The 17372-nt window shown below is 39.2% G+C and overlaps 1 protein-coding gene across 6 annotated transcripts in view; it reads right to left on the minus strand.

Annotated features, from left to right (window-relative positions):
* The window catches only part of RBKS (ribokinase), a 114007-nt gene that overhangs the window by 69564 nt on the left and 27071 nt on the right, over positions 1 to 17372 (minus strand). For all 6 annotated transcript variants that reach the window (XM_017877003.1, XM_017877001.1, XM_017877007.1 and 3 more), the window contains 3 exons: positions 13916 to 14048; positions 3237 to 3300; positions 2251 to 2313 (listed from right to left, as the gene is read on the minus strand). In XM_017877003.1, the coding sequence (XP_017732492.1) occupies positions 2251 to 2313; positions 3237 to 3300; positions 13916 to 14048 (260 nt within the window). The remainder of the gene's footprint in view (positions 1 to 2250; positions 2314 to 3236; positions 3301 to 13915; positions 14049 to 17372) is intronic.

Genomic DNA, 17372 nt, shown 5'->3' on the forward strand with positions numbered 1-17372 from the left:
AAAAAAAAAAAAAAAAAAAGAAATAAAATAAAATAAAATAAAATTCCACATGTGGCTTGCATTTTATTTTTATTGGACAACACTGATCTGGAGGAATGAGTTGTAGTAGGCATTTTCTGTGCTCCAGGCTGCTCGTGCTGATCTTGTATAGACATGACCTAAAATCACCTCTCAACTGAGAACAAATTCTATCCTATCATCTTACCACAGATGTGTTTGTTGGCCACGAGGAAGACTTAATAAAGTGGGGATGGTTCAGCATAAACCTAACCTCAGTCCTGGAAAAATTCAAAGTACCCACTTGCTGAAAGACAGCATCTCTCCTTCATTTTCTTCAGTGACCTCATTTTCTCTGTTGGAGTCAACTGCTACTTCCATGTTGCTGTCTCCCAGATCCAAATTTTTGGCCTGGCCTTAGCTGCTGAGCAACAAGCCCAAGACTATAGCTGTCTGATGGACAATGCCATATGGTTAGCTTGTTCATGCCTCAAATTTAACTTGTCAAGACTAAACTTGCAAACTCACTCCTTCATTTAAGGGAGCTGATTGTCCCATCTCTGTGTATTTGTCTGAATTCTTCTATTACCACCTATACTTTTGAGGGCATTACTGTACACTGTAAACCAGGCAAGGTCTACCAAATAGGCACTTGACACACACTATTACATTATATCTTTGTATGGAAAATGCAGATTTTGTTCATAAATAAGAAAGAGAACTTGAGGATATTCCTAGAACAACAACAACAACAAAATAGGTTTAAGACAAGGAATGAGCTGCTGTTGGCAGGAATAATTACTTAAAAGGTAGCTTAAATGAACACAGGCTTTCTACAGTTAGAATGAAAACTTTTATCTACTACCTTTAGGTGAAACGTATCATTATTATTGCAACTTGGAATCACTAAAGTTGAGTTAAAAATACTGTATTTTCTGTGAGAAATGATCCTGCAAAGCTGCATTATAAATAAAAGACACATTGTGACAAATCCTAATTTAATAAAATGCACACTGTCCACAACACATGAGGCTCTGTCCTAGGTGCCCCACGAAACGCTTCGTCCTTCTGAATATTGATTCTGATTTTTAAAAATCTTATGTAGGTGTTTTTATAATTAAAACAGTTGGCAGAAATTATGAAAACCTGACTTGAAGGTTGTTACTATTTTTTTTTTTTTGAGACAGAGTCTTGCTCTGTTGCCCAGGCTGGAGTATAGTCACCAGATCTTGGCCCACTGCAACCTCCGCTTCGTGAGTTCAAGCGATTCTCCTGCCTCAGTCTCCTGAGTACTGAGATTACAGGCATGTGCCACCAGGTCCGGCTAATTGTTTTTGCATTTTTAGTAGAAACAGGGTTTCACCATGTTGGTCAGGCTGGTCTTGAACTCCTGACCTCAAATGATCTACCCGCCTTGGCCTCCCAAAGTTCTGAGATTATAGGCGTGAGCCACCACGCTCAGCCACTGTTTTAATTCATTCATTCATTCATTCATTTATTCATTCACTCATTCATTTATCTATTTAGAGTCAGGGTCTTACTCTGTCATGCAGGCTGAAGTGCAGTGGTGGGACTGTGGCTCACTGCAGCCTTGAACTCCTGGCCTCAAGTGATCCTTCCACTTTAGCTTCTCAAAGCATTGGCATTATAGGTGTGAGCCACTGTGCCAGGCCCAATTACTATTTTAAAAGATACATGTATCAGCTATGGTAAAGCCTTGTGGCAGACTTAGTTGTATATATATACTTTTGCGATTTGATTGCTGTTGAAAGAACAGACAAAATTGAACACTAACGATAAGTTGGATGTAATTAGTTGCTGCCATTTGCTCAGAACATATTCTATAAATATGACTCATCAAACTTTTCTTTGCACCTATTTACATTTATTTACCTAGTGTAACTGAAATGACAGATGAATGCTTGACTGCTTTTAGAGACAAATGTCAATTATAAGTTCACCTGAAGGTTAATGGGGACATTACAGCATATACATATTATTTTGACGCAACTTCATATATATTGGAGAGACAATTTTGAAAATCATCTGAAAATTGATCTAAACAATCAACGTGAGAAGTATAAATAAAGGGAAACACATTTACATTTGGATTGGAAAAACTATGCTTTAGGCCTTGAGTGGTGGCTATAGTAAGAGGTCCATAGGATTATGGTAAAAATTGATGATGCTTCTGATCTAACTCTGGAAATACACTGTCTTATGAAATGACACTCCAATATGCAAAACACTTACCTTCATTATTGACAATTATAGAAGCAGTTCCTGTAGCAGCATCTTTAGTCTGATACGTAAATTCTGAAAGAAAAAAGAAAATTACAATCACATGTACACAGAGTAGCATATATAATTTATTTTAACAATTTCAATACAACACTAATCCTTGGGAAAACTTTTAACCTTTAACCATCTGGAATGATAAAAAAAAAAATGATTAGTGCTAATTTATACCCATCATTTATACAACAAGAAAAATAGACAGCTTTATATTTAGTTGCACCTTTTCTCTGCATTAATATCAACCCACCAAACTGCTCCGACTTTCAAGTCCCCCCAATTATTCATAATTGTATACAAATGCATTTTTCTAGACCAACACACTTATGTTCTTCATTGAAAGGAATGTCAGAGTTGAGATAAAAAGTAAAGGTCAGACCTATAAAATGAACTTGTTTGATTATTTTCATTCTCATAAGCTTGTTATTTCACCAAGAATCAAGGTCTAGCATATAAACAGAAATGCTGACCAGGCAGCCTTTGGTAGCAGCAAAGAGCCTTGAACTGGAGTCAGAAGATCTTTATTCTAGTCCTGGCTCTGGCTCCAACCAACTGTGTGCTCTTGGAAAAATCACAGAACATCTCTGGCCTTTGGTTTTCTCTTCTGTGAAATAATGGTTTCAGTCTCTATGGCTTCTAATGATTGTTGCCAGCTGTAACGTTCTTAAAACACCTTTTGTGAATGCAGTACCTTTTTCTCTTTGTCATTTGTCACATATCCATGAGATGAAGGTTTGTAATCTCTTATCATTTTATTCCCATCTGGAGGAATGTACATGGAAGAATAAACCAAAAGACATTCAAGCAAGAATGGACAAAGCTGTGCATAAAAATTCTCTGGCCACCAGGGGAAGGTCTAATAATTCTCTTCTAGATTCAATTTTTCATAACAAAATCACACAAAAGGCTATAAACACTAACTTTTAAAAAGATGGGAATTTTACCTGTAGAAATATCATTCTGTTTTAAGTTTTCTATATAATCATTGCCAAAAGAATCTTTGCCAACCTGTACCAAAGAAATAATGAATATTAGATCTTTTATAGTTAGTAAAATGCTACAATGTAGTTTTTAGAATGCTTAGCATTTTAAAAGGGCATATCTGCACAGTACTTTACAAACATTAGCTAATTAATCTTCTTAATATAAGATGCTAGACTTGATTGCAGCCCAAAGAATTGTTATATAATAATGTTTCACTTATATCCTACTTAAAATGTGAAGTATTTAATGAACGCCACTCATTAAGTCATTCTCATTTTGAGCTGTTCATGTGATAATTCCCACTGAGATGGAGTTGTCTACCATCATCAATCCTTAATATTTATGAGCAATCTCAGCTGTTTGTACTTCATGGTAAATATGGGCATCTTTGTCATGACTTACCTGATGTTCCAGAATCTTTTTATCTTCTCCCTTGACACTGACATGTGGAGGCAAAGAAAAGGAAATTTTAAAGGCCCTAGCTAACTTGAGTTACTTGGTACAATGGAATTCTGTTTTTGCATCCTAGCATCTATTCTGTTAAAGGTATTTCAGTTTTTCCTTTGGACACCCATTTCTGTCCCATTCTATAGACAACAAGATTAGGTTGGCCAAGGGACCCAGGCCTGATTAAAAAGCATGTTCCTTGTAGTCCCAGCTACTCGGGAGGCTGAAGCAGGAGAACTGCTTGAACCTGGAGGTGGAGGATGCAGTGAGCCGAGGTCACGCCACTGCACTACAGCCTGGACGACAGAGTGAGACTCTGTCTCAAAAAAAAAAAAAAAAAAAAAAAAAAAAGGTGTATTCCACCACCCTGGTCACAGTGATGGGTTCCTGAATGGGCATGTGACTTAAACCAGTCCAAAAAGACTCAATCCTGGGACTTTTATTGAAGCTACCAGGGAAGACAAGTTTTCTTGCCAGTAAGATTGCTGGCTATAAGAGAATGTAAGCTTGTAGTCACTGGGGCTCACCATGTGGAAACAGCTAGAAAGAAAACAGAGAAACATAACAGAAAGCAGGAAGGTGACAGACACAAACAGACACAGACTCCTAATAGCCTAATGGACCCCTAAGTCATCTGAAGCCAGCTCTACCACAGGGCTTTTCAGTTACATGAAGCAATACATTCTTTGTAAAAAATTTATTTATTTTTATTTGTTTGCTTAAGCTATTTTGAATTGAGTGTCTATTGTCTGTTACTAACAAAGTCCTGATTAGCTTCAGGCTGGGCGCAGTGGCTCACGCCTATAATCCCAACACTTTGGGTGGTCAAGGCAGACAGATCACCTGAGGTCAGGAGTTCGAGGCCAGCCTGGTCAACATGGTAAAACCCCGTCTCTACTAAAAATACAAAAATCAGCTGGGTGTGGTGGTGCATGCCTGTAGTCCCAGCTACTTGGGAGGCTGAGGTAGAAGTGCTTAAAGCCAGGAGGCAGAGGTTGCAGTAAGCTGAGATTGTACCATTGCACTCCAGCCTGGGCGACAGAGTGAGACTCTGTCTCAAAAAAAAAAAAAAAAAAAGGAAAAGAAAAAGCTAGTTAGTCCAGTGCCTAGTGTCACCCTGAACCACTGAACTATAATTTAAGTTGCTGTGTTTGTGCCTGGGCCCTGTGACCACATTCTTGCTTTGTGGTCCACTTTGGTAACTGGATCGCTCCCTGCTTCTGTCAGCACGAGTGTGTATCCTCTTCATCTGGTTAGCCCTCTAGCTCTTTCAGAACAGGTACTCTTCTCTGCCTGGCCAGCCATTTGCAGGGGCCAGAACTTTAGGTCTGTGGCTCAAAGCCAGAAAACTGTGATTGCAAGGCCTTTGATACCAACTGCTGGCATCTTATCGACATCTCCCTACTGTCCGTTTCTGCAATCACTATGCTAGTCAGGACACCCCTGTTATCTTCTCCCATACCTCTCCAATGCTAACCATTTCTCTGACTGCTATCTTGGTTGGACCTTGGCTTGAACTCTACGGTTGAATCTACAGCAGAGGCTGTAAATTGGTGGGTTGAAAGTTGAATCTGACTCCTAGATATGTTTCATTTGTCCTACTACTGTTTTCTAAAAAGCAGACTTTATTTTTTATTTATTTTATTTTATTTTATTTTATTTTTGAGACGGAGTCTCTCTCTGTCGCCCAGGCTGGAGTGCAGTGGCACAATCTCAGCTCACTGCCAGCTCCACCTCCCGGGTTCACGCCATTCTCTTGCCTCAGCCTCCCGAGTAGCTGAGACTACAGGCACCTGCCACCACACCCGGCTAATTTTTTGTATTTTTTTAGTAGGGATGGGGTTTCACCATGTTAGCCAGGATGGTCTCGATCTGACCTTGTGATCCGCCCGCCTCGGCCTCCCAAAGTGCTGGGATTACAGGTGTGAGCCACTGCGCCCGGCCAAAATAGACTTTATTTTAAAAACTAGTTTTAAGTTCTCAGAATAAGTGAGTAGAAAGTACAGAGTTCCCATATACTTTGTCTCTTCCTGCAACTAGTATCCCCCACTACTAACATCCTGCAACTAAGTGTACGTTTGTTACAACTGATAAACCTAGATGACATATCATTATCACTCAAACTCCATAGTTTACATTAGGGTTCGCTCTTGGTGTTGAATATTCTATAGGCTTTTACAAATGTAAAATGTCATATATCCACCATTATAGTACTATACACAATAGTTTCACTACCCTAAAAATCCTCTGTGCTCTGTGTGTTCATCCCTCTCTCCCCACTAGCCTCTGGCAAACACTAATCTTTTCATTGTCTCCATAGTTTTGCCTTTTCCAGAATATCATACAGTTGTAATTACACAGTATGTAGCCTTTTCAGACTGACTTCTTTTACTTAGTAATATGCAACTAAAGTTCCTCTGTGTCTTTTTGTGCCTTGATAGCTAATTTCTTTTTAAAGCTAAATAATATTCCAGCATCTGGATGTACCAGAGTTTATTTATCCATTTATCTACTGAAGGATGTCTTCAAAGTTTGGGAAATTATGAAAAAAGCTGCTATAAATATCTGTGTGCAGGTTTTGCTATAAATGCCCTGCTATTTTTGTTTTAATTTTAATTTATTTTAATTTTGTTTTTAATTTTAATTTTAATCAGTTCTCAATACTTAAATATTAGAAGACTTCACAAAAACAGACAGATGTCCAGGAGGTTCTGAAAATTCAGAGGTTCTAGTAACACTGCGTCCACATTCCTGCAAGGCAAACCACCTGGAACTGAGAGGTGAGTGCCTTAAGGTGGGCATAGCCTCTTGACTTCATCACAGTCCGTATCTAGCCTACTGCAATTTCTGTTACCTGCTTGGCTCCTGTAGGCCTTTAGGCTTGCGACCTCTGAACTATACTTCTGAACTGAACTTCTGTTTTTCTGTCCTGCCAGTGAGCACTACTTCAGTGGACTATGTCTCAATCCAGGCTTCAGTCACTCCTGGTGTGTTCCATTCTTCCACAGAAAATTGTTCCTTTCTGGATATATCAATAGAAAGAAACCTGTCTGCATCCTTACCATCATTTCTGAGAACTTAGAAGTCCTTTGCCCTCTCCTTCACCAAATCAAACCTCACCTGTTTTTCAAGTATCAACTTAAGGTCTACCTTCCCTACTCTGGCCCTTGTTAATCCTCTCATCTCCAGACCTCCTATGACATTCCTAATCAAGCCCATAGTTCAATATCATCTTATATTGTTGGCAATTTCATATTTGTTAGTCTAGCCTTCTTAAAAGCTTACTGGAGACTCTTTAGGATTTGATCACATCAGTTGCCCTTCTGTTCATTTCCCTTGGACCCATCTTGTAGTCATGTTCCATTCTTTTTTTTTTTTTGAGATGGAGTTTCGCTCTTGTTGCCCAAGCTGGAGTGCAATGGTGCAATTGTGGCTCACTGTAACCTCTGCCTCTTGGGTTCAAGTGGTTCTCCTGCCTCAGCCTCCTGAGTAGCTGGGATTACAGGTGTGCACCATCACACCCGGCTAATTTTTGTATTTTTAGTAGAAATGAGGTTTCACCATGTTAGCCAGGGTGGTCTCGAACTCCTGACCTCAGGTGATCTTCCTGTCTCAGCCTCCTAAAGTGTTGGGATTACAGGCATTAGCCACCACACCCGGCTGTCATGTTCCATTCTTGAAGGAAAATGACTACAAGCACCCAAACTATTCTAGAATGGTTCCATACAAGGTTTTATTTTCAACAGCCTCCTTGAAGGCACTCTCACACTCTTTTGGCTATAGCAGTGAAATACTCTTGGGCAGAAAGATTCTTGGAAACCCGCATAGTCTGAAATAGCCTGTCTGTGTGAGCTTGTTCCACATGAAGGAAGCCAGGTCAAGAGCAACTATGGACAAGCGCTTGCTTGCACATAAGCCAAAAGGGAACTCTCAGAACTCAACATGCTCTTTGGAAATCCCAGGCTCAGCTCTGCCCTGAATATCGTAGAGTAGTGCCATCCGACAGAACTTTCTGCAATGATGAAATGTTCTATATCTGTGCTGTTCAATACAGAAAATGTTTTCTATTTGTTCTGCCCAGTACAGACACTCAAAATACAGACTGTGTGACTGAGGAATTCAATTTTTAACTTTGATTACATTTAAATCTAAATATCCACAAGTGGCTAGTGGCTTCTGTATTTGACAATGCAGCAAGGGTCATGGAAAGCAAAAGGGCTGGGTATATGACGAACAAGAGCATTTCTTCAGCTAAAGGTGTTGAGATGCTTCTTTCACTCTTATCACTGGGAGGGCTCCTTCTGCACTGAAGGAGAGCTTTGGCAGGGCTTCCAGAGTCCAGAACTATGACCTGAAGCTAAGGAGGGCAGCTTCAGTCAGCACCATAACTTCTATTTTGCAAAATGATTGAGGAATGCTTGTTTAGGTTGCTTGGAATCCTCAAATGGCAGAAACCATCTAGTAATTCTACTCTTCAACATACATTTGGGGTGAATAAAACATAGATCAAAATATCCTATCCAAGGCCACATGAAATTGAATATTCTGCTCAAGAAGCTATCACATATATTAAAACAGGTTACCAATTTCAAAGCATTAGAATACAGAAAATAGGTTTAACACTAAAACTAAGATGAATATAATTTATTCTTTGCAACTGAAGACATTTTGTGACTTTTCAGTGCCTGAGGGTTATAATGAACAGCTGGTTGAGGAGACTAAGTTGCGTTTGTTGTCATACAAAACCCAGCTGTTACTTTTTTGAATAAATCCTTCAAATTAACTTACAACTTGTCATTTGCGGCCTTATAACAAAATACATAAGAAGAATCTATAAAATCTCAGTTATTTAAGCTTGCTGGTTGTTTAAATCCTAGATAAAGGGGTGTTTACCTTAATAATGGCATTTAGGCTAGGCATGGTGGTTTATGCTGCAATCCTAGCATTTTGGGAGGCTGAGGTGGTAAGACTGCTTAAGGACAGGAGTTCGAGATCAGCCTCAGCAACACAGCAAGACCCCATCTCTACAAAAAATTAAAAAATTAGCTGGGTGTGGTGCTGCATGCCTGTAGCCTCAGCTACTCTGGAGGCTGAGGTGGGAGGATCGCTTGAGCCCAGGAGTTTGAGGCTGCAGTGAGTTGTGACTATACCATAATACTACAGCCTAGGTAACCTGTAGTTACCTAGGCTGAAAAATGGCCTTTGGGCATGGTGGTGCACACCTATAATCCCAGCACTTTGGGAGGCCAAGGCAGGCTGACTGCTTGAGCTCAGGAGTTTGAGACCAGCCTGGGCAACATGGTGAAACCTTGTCTCTACAAAAAATACAAAAATTAGCTGGGTATGGTGGCATGTGCCTGTACTTACAGCTACTTGGGAGGCTGAGGCGGGAGGATCACCTGAGCCTGGGGAGGTTGAGGCTGCAGTGAGCCCAGATTGCACCACTGCACTCTAGCCTGGGCAACAGAGTGAGATCCTGTCTCAGAAAAAAATGAAGACCTTTAATACACAAAGTTAATGCTACAGTCACCATTATTAGGCCTGATTATATGAGAGTGGTGATAGGTTTGAGATAATCCAGTTATTTTCTCTCATTTCTACCATTTCTTCTTATATAAGGTGTATATTATTTGCTTGGTTATAGGATCATTTGTTTGAACACATGGCTGAGCATTCCAATCAACATAGCCAACTACTTTTAGCTAGCTGTCTTTCAACAGAGTTCAGGAAAGGACAGATTTCACCTCATTACATATTACCTGGAAAGACCTGGTGACTAATTTTTGATCTCTGAAAATGAAAATCTCAATGCATGATCAGATGATTCTCCCACAGTAATCTAGCACAGAAGGTACTTTTTAGCTAAGGTGATGGATGCTCTAATGCACTGCTTTTCAAGCTATCCATGGAGAAACATTGGCCTTGTTTTCCTTTTCTTGCTTTCAACCCATTGTGGACTATTTTATAAAATACAATAACAAGGAGATGAAAACAAAAAAGAGTCATACAAACTACAAGGCCTAATTTATTATTACTATTATATTCAACAGCTATAAAGTTATTCTGTCAAATTGCTATAAATGATCCTAACTGCTTACTCTCAATTCCTGTACTGTTTGGACCAGTGACAATCTGCATGCAGCCTGGCACCAGCCTGAGGACTGGACTTTGAACAACACCGCCTTAATATACTGAGTTAGGAGGCCAGCAGGTCTTACTTTCCGGTTGGACCCTGCTGGTGGAAGCAGGATCTGGTCAAAACATGGTGCAATGAAGAAGTTGGCTGAAACGGAGGAAAATGACCTCTGGTTGCTCTCATTGCTCATTAGCACAAGATGCTCCTACTGGACCCAGGATAGTTTACAAATGCCATGGCAATGGCCCAGAAGTTACCTTATATAGTTTTGAAAATTCCCCTTCTGCATAACCCACCTCTTAATTAGCATATAATTTAAAGTACATGTAAATACAGTTGCTAACAGTCCATACGCTATCCTCTGGGCACCCAGCCTATGGGTTAGCCATGTAGCACTGGTTCAGTCAAAGTTGCTTTTTTTTAACCTTGGCTCACTCTTAAATTCTTGCCTGGGTAAAGCCAAGAACCCTCCCTGGCTAAGCCCACCAGGGCAACCTGCATCAGTATCACCTCTGTCACAAAACTTCATGCTTGATGGTTCTGAAGGGAGAACAGATAGCTACCTGTATTAATTTGATAGTCTCATATTTGAAGGAAGTAAGACAGGGTAATTTCTTGAAGGTGTTTCCAGTTTGCTGATTCCTGACCTGGGTCATTTGGGTTCATACCTACTCATGGTTTCTGTGCTCATATTGGGCCACTGCATCTTGAGTTCCTTACTTGACCATGGTCCTCTCCTGAACTGCCAGTTTTTTTTTTTTTTTTTTTTTTTGTGAGATGGAGTCTCGCTCTGTCGCCCGGGCTGGAGTGCAGTGGCCGGATCTCAGCTCACTGCAAGCTCCGCCTCCCGGGTTTATGCCATTCTCCTGCCTCAGCCTCCCGAGTAGCTGGGACTACAGGCGCCTGCCACCTCGCCTGGCTAGTTTTTTTTTTTGTATTTTTTTAGTAGAGACGGGGTTTCACCGTGTTAGCCAGGATGGTCTCGATCTCCTGACCTCGTGATCCACCCGTCTCGGCCTCCCAAAGTGCTGGGATTACAGGCTTGAGCCACCGCGCCCGGCCTGAACTGCCAATTTTTGATGTTTAGGAATAACTTCCTCCTCTTAACATTTGGCTTCGATGGAATGGAACAGGAAACACTTAACTCAGGTGAAATCTTAAGAAAGATGTCCTAATAGGCTCTTTGCCCTGGACGACTTTCATATTATACAGTATCTGCTGGGATTTTAAATCTGAAAATGCCATCTCCATTTATCACTAGACTGTAGCTTTGGTCCATGACTCAGTTAAAAACTGACTAAATAACTTTTAAGTACTTGAAATGTTTCATTATACATGTATCACTGTATAAATATTGAGGTAACTCGTTTAATATTCTTTGTCACAATATCTTAACAAATATTTCTCCCTAGCTCAATATAAGAAGTTTGTTTGGGCCATCAGTCTTACTTCGAAAGAGCCTGAAGTTTAGTTTGTTATAGGTAGTAAGAGGTAAATAAATCTTGCTGAGAAAGCCATAGAAAATTTTACCTGTTTTCTTTTCCTCCATCTGTTCATTTTATCTTGATAAATTTCATGGTTTTGGTTTCTACTCAGAACTTGGCATCTTTAAAAAAACTGCTATAAAGCAAGTTTGACTAATTTGCTTAATAAAAATGTATTTCACAATGGTTAAAATATGATTAATGGACAGATAATAACTTCTATTATAAAAATATATTATTTTCTTTTTAAGAAGTCTAAGAATATTGTGCAATTTGCTTAAACTTTTAAATAATTCCATGTCTAAAGGTCCCGGGTTATCTAGCCAAAGTTACCCTGGATAGGTTGTAGCTGCAGTCATGTTTTTTGATCCTCTGCTATGCAGACACAGGCTAAAATCCACTGTGGTGCTAAACATTAGATGACTAAATCAGGGGCATGGTAGATATACAGAACTTTCAAAATTGTACAGATGCTAACATAAACCGTCATACACAAATAGTACTTTTGCTTTAATCAACCTCCTAACTGGAATATTTCCCAAAATATAGACCCCTGCTTCTATTCCTTTCCCATCCACTCATATGGTTTTAGGATTCATTTCCCAAGTTCAGTTCAATAATTCAAATATTTCTCTTTGTCATTTCTTTCTTTGCCTCAAATTCAACAGACCTAAAATAAAATCAATTTCATAATCTTAGGATTGGAAGAGATCCCAGGGGACATCCAATCTTGACTTTAATGGCTACATAAATAGCTTCTATAAAGCTTCCAAGAGGGAGGGGTTCTCTAATCTCTCCTTTAACATCTCCAGCTCTAGGAACTCCCCTCTTTCAGGAAGCCATTTTGGGTACACAGCTTCCAACGCCAACTCTACGTCCAGGTTTTCCTACACAGGAAATTGTATCATCCTCTTTCCAGTTCCCAGGTCCTCTTAATTAAGTCAGCACCATCTGATCACTCTCCAAACCTTCCACAGCTAATCAGGTAAGAGATGGGTCAGGCCTAAGTTTTTAATCAGCCCCCTCTCACAGCCCCATAATTCCCGGGACATAATTAGTTGCTGATTAATTACAATGATATTTTAAATCTATCAAGAGCTCAATCTTAGCGAAAGAGGGTTTCTTACTTTGAATCTTATGCTTCACGTGATGTTTTTGACCCAATAGCCATGTGAAAATTATGTTAATCATAGGTTAGAAATAAAATTACAGTTCACTAGCAGATGAAGTGATAATTGTATAGTTTATACATCATTTAAAACTCCTGTGGAGAGAAAAGTGCTGACTGCAATGAAAATGACATTTTGAGAATTTTTGGTAAAATCTATATAGTTCATAGGAGGAAGCTCATTTTTTTAAGTTCCTTGTATTTTTCTTGCCCTTTAATAATGTGCAGACCCAGCCTGGCTTTCCCTAAAAATCAAACAAACACAATCATCTACCTTTCCTGTTATACGTATAATGCTATAATGCTAGCACCTTAAAATTTCATGAAAATGAAAATGTAAACTTTTGGCAGCCCATTTAATTTATTTTCAAATTATTTCAGTAGCATGGATAAAAATAGGAATACTGGATGTTACAATATCATATTTCTACATACATGAAAACAAAACAACGCCAAAAGATCAGTTATGTGCAGTTCATTAAGGCCAAGATTCTTTTCAGATCTAAGATACAGCATTAGAAGAAAATGACTTAGAGATGAGTAAATCACCAGTTATTACACGAAGTTTCCAAAAGCTGTGTTGCTGCAGTGAAACCTGTTAAAAACAGGATGACTCATGCTGTTGTTTAGAAGCTGGATGACAGAAACCCACTGGAGTAGGCTAATTTCCCTCACTTCTCACACCCCAGTTATAAACTCATTACATTCAGGGAATGCAGCATTAAGTTATTTGAGAACTGCTACTTCCCAGAGGATGTAATGAGGTAGACATTAATACACAGGACAAGGGAGACTACTCTCTCTTATTTAGATCTTTAAAAACAATAAACTTCCATAAGAACTGAAAGCAGGTACTCAAGTAGACGTATATGCATGTTGGTAGCAATGCTATTCATAAGAGTCAAAAGGTGGAAACAGCCCAAGCATCCATCAATCCATTCATTGATGAACAAAAAAATTGTGGTATATCCATACAATGGAATATTATTCAACCATAAAAAAGAAGGAAATACTGATATATGCTACAATGTTGTACCTCAAAAACAGTATGCTAAGTGAAAGAAGCCAGGTACAAAATGTCACATAATATATATTCCATTTATATGAAATGTCCAGAACAGATAAATCCATAGAGACAGAATGAAGACTGGTGGTTGCCAGGGCCTTAAAGGGAAGACAGAATGAGGAGGAACTGCTTAAAGGGTAAGGGATTTTGTTTTGGAATGATAGTAATGATCTGCAACAAGATAGAAGTGGTGGTTGAATGTATTAAATGCCACTCTACGTTTTATAAGCCGCTGAATTGTTCACTTTAAAATGGTTGAAAAAAATAAAAACAATGAACTCCAGTCTTAAAACCAGATTCTTACCTCTAGAATCCTCTCCACTATACTTTATACTTACCTTGCACACCATGGACGTCGTTGCTCCAAGTCGAGCAGCTTGGACACACTGGTTGGCACCTTTCCCTCCAAAGCCAATAAAAAACTTATGTCCATGGATGGTTTCTCCAGTTTTTGGCAAACGAGAAGTAAGACTATTGTAATTTAAAAGAGAAGAAAAGGCATATTGGTAACTGTAATCAATTTAAGTTCTTTAGAAGAGAGGGAAGGCTATATGGTAGAGCTCTAAACAGTCTTAACACTTAGAATTACGAGCAGAAGCAAGGAAGATTGTCTCCTCCTTTAGGATGACATTTAGTAGTTTGCATCATTATCAAGAATGAGTCTCTTTGACAGAATTCCTCTCTGTCTCCTAGAACCCACTACTGCATCAGGTTTATTCATGAATACCTTTCCTTCATATTCCCTTTCCTAATGCCAGCACAGAACTTTATTCACAGTGGGATTTAATAAATGAGATGAAATTAATGTATATTTCTATATGGATTTATCTGGTTACTTTAACAAGAAGCAGGAAGTGTATCAGGATTCTGATAATCAAGTACAGGACCTAAGGAGAGAGGGAAGTTACAATTCCAGGTACTAAAGAATCTTTTTTGTTTACTAAGCGGTAGAGTAAGAGTGGGGTGTTCAGACAGCAGGATCAGGTTTCAGTCTTAGGCCATCCTGCATACCGCATCATTTCATGCGCTCACTCAAAAAGAGCATCTATTTTAAAAAAGGAACCCTAAAGAGCTAAGTTATTTTTAAATTTTTATTATGGAAGATTTCAAACCTATAAAAGTAGAGAAAGCAGCATATTGACTTCCCTTACCCTCATTCACCTATCATCCAGATTTAATAATTTAATAATTATCATCTCATAGCCAATCTTGTTTGAGTCAATACCTTCATCAGTTTCTCCAAGAGGTAAGAATTTTTACCATAATGCTATTATTGCCTAATGATGATAGTATTAAGTGAGGCAAAAATAATAAAAGGTTTGATCCAGGGTATGATTTTTATATTTCATATTATTAAAGATGGAAGGTATGAGGAAATAAAATATTTGAAGGATGGAAGGAAATGATTGACTTTAAAATGAAAGAGGCATTCTGGGGAGTTCTAGGGCAAGTGAAGAAGATGGGCACAGGTGGCATGAATATTGGCTAGTTGGCCACAAAGAAGTGGGCCAAGGGCCAGAGGGAGAGATAAAAAGAGGGTAGGTGTGACCATAAAAGGTTAATTAGCTTTAGATAGGAAAGAAAGGTAAAGAGCTAAGTTCACAACAGTAAGGCCACTGAGAACCTATGCTGCTTTTACAGGTTAGAAATCTATATTAATTTCTCACATAGATTGTGATCTACCTGAAGCCAGTATCTTATATTAGAACAAAGCAATGCCAATTCCTATAGGTCCCTAACAGCCAGTTTGCAAGGGGATGACTTATAACTGATGCTAAGAACACACAATTGTTTCAATAAAGACCAAGCTCAACCTGTTAACCTCCCTTATATAGCTCTAAAAGTGTCAATAAATTGAGCTGAACTACTCCATTCCCTTGCAGTACACTGTCAAATATGGTTGAGATTCAAAAGAGCCTCATCAATAATTTGAAAACATCCCACTCCTCCCCTTTAAAGTCTATTTTTATCTTGGATTCTAAATGCATTTATAGTACTGATGAAAAAAATATACATTTAGAAGGTTCACTTCTGAAAAGGTACTCAATCAAGAGAAAAATGGTTTTAATGTAATGTTATTATCCTGTCATTTAATTTAGCAATGACAAGTGATGATGAGATTTTGATTTGCATTAGAAATCTTAAACATTTTAGGATTCTGTTATGAACAGGCAATGATGAGTAATCTGTGTGATTGAGTAACTATGTGAATTCTTGGCTTACTGATGCTGCTACAAACAACACTCATAGCAACCTTAAAAAGAAAAAATATCCCATGTGGCTAAAAACAGGCCAAATAACTTGATTAGTAAGACTGTCACTAAAGAAACTTACGATTTCCACTATATTTATACTTAGATCTGGGTTACAATTCACTGGTTTGAATCAAGTGTAATTTTTATTATTGACTGTGAGAATTCATTTAAAAATCACCAGATGATTACTGGGATGCATACGTATGTGGGGGAAGGGCAAAATCATGGGTACAGTAGGTGTGTTTGATGTGGGAGCAGATGGCTGGGATTTAAACTCATTTCTAAACAACTTCTATTAACACAAGCACTGTATTAATTCAGTGATCACTGAAATTCTTCACTCTTTTGGTATTTTGCTAATTTCTCCTCTTTTTCTTCTGCATCCTTCCCCTACTCTTGTCTTTCTTCCCTCAACTGTAGACTTTCCCTGTATGAGGACAGGGACCAAGTATGTCATGTTCTCCATTTTATGCAACTTGTCTGTCACTTGACAAGAGGTTAACAGATATTTGCTAATTGAACAGATTTTTGTAAGACTCTCCCTTTGTCCCTCCCTCTCTCTCTCTTTTTTTTTTTTTTTTTTCAAACGGAGTCTCTCTCTGTCACCAAGGCTGGAGTACAGTGGCACAATCTCGGCTCACTGCAACCTCCACCTCCTCGGTTCAAGTGATTCTCCTGCCTCAGCCTCGCGAGTAGCTGGGATTGCAGGGATGCGTCATCAGGCAAGGCTAATTTTTGTATTTTGGGTAGAGAGGGGGTTTCACCATGTTGGCCAGGCTGGTCTCGAACTTCTGGCCTCAAGTGATCTACCTGCCTTACCCTCCCAGAGTGCTGCGGTTACAGGCATGAGCCACAGCACTCAGCCTCTCTCTATCTCTTTTCTGTGTCTCCCCAATATAGCATCTATTCCTGTCCTGAAATGAGGATGTGGAGGTGTTGATTAGGGAAGCAGGGGGAGACTGGCAGGGATGACTGGGCAACTGTCTGACAATGACAACTTCATATTTTACCAGATCTTGCCCATTGCATTCCCAGTATCAGTAGCATTCCTCTTCCATAAGCAAGAACTGTAACTAGAAGTGATATATTCCTTCATTCATGCACTAATTCAACAAATGTTAATCATTGTGTCCTGATGTACCTCCAAGGCAAAATCAACTTGTTGACAATGGCATTAAACCTAACCCTGATGCAAGTAATACACGAGTGAAGAAAATATGTCACGGAATAAGGAGATTAGTACGTTTCTTTTTTTTTTTTTTTTTTTGAGGTGGAGTCTCACTCTGTCTCCCAGGCTCGAGTGCAGTGGTGTTATCTGGGCTCATTGTAACCTCTGCCTCCTGGGTTCAAACGATTCCCCTGCCTCGGCCTCTCGAGTAGCTGAAATTACAGGCACGCACCACTACGCCCAGCTAATATTTTTTGTATTTTTAGTAGAGATGGGGTTTCACCATATTGGCCAGGCTGGTCTTGAACTCCTGATCCACCTGCTTCAGCCTCCCAAAGAGCTGGGATTACAGGCCTGACCCATGGCGCCTGG

This window comes from Rhinopithecus bieti, unplaced genomic scaffold, assembly GCF_001698545.2.
Source record: "Rhinopithecus bieti isolate Rb0 unplaced genomic scaffold, ASM169854v2 scaffold_7681, whole genome shotgun sequence".
Classification (NCBI taxonomy): domain Eukaryota; kingdom Metazoa; phylum Chordata; class Mammalia; order Primates; family Cercopithecidae; genus Rhinopithecus; species Rhinopithecus bieti.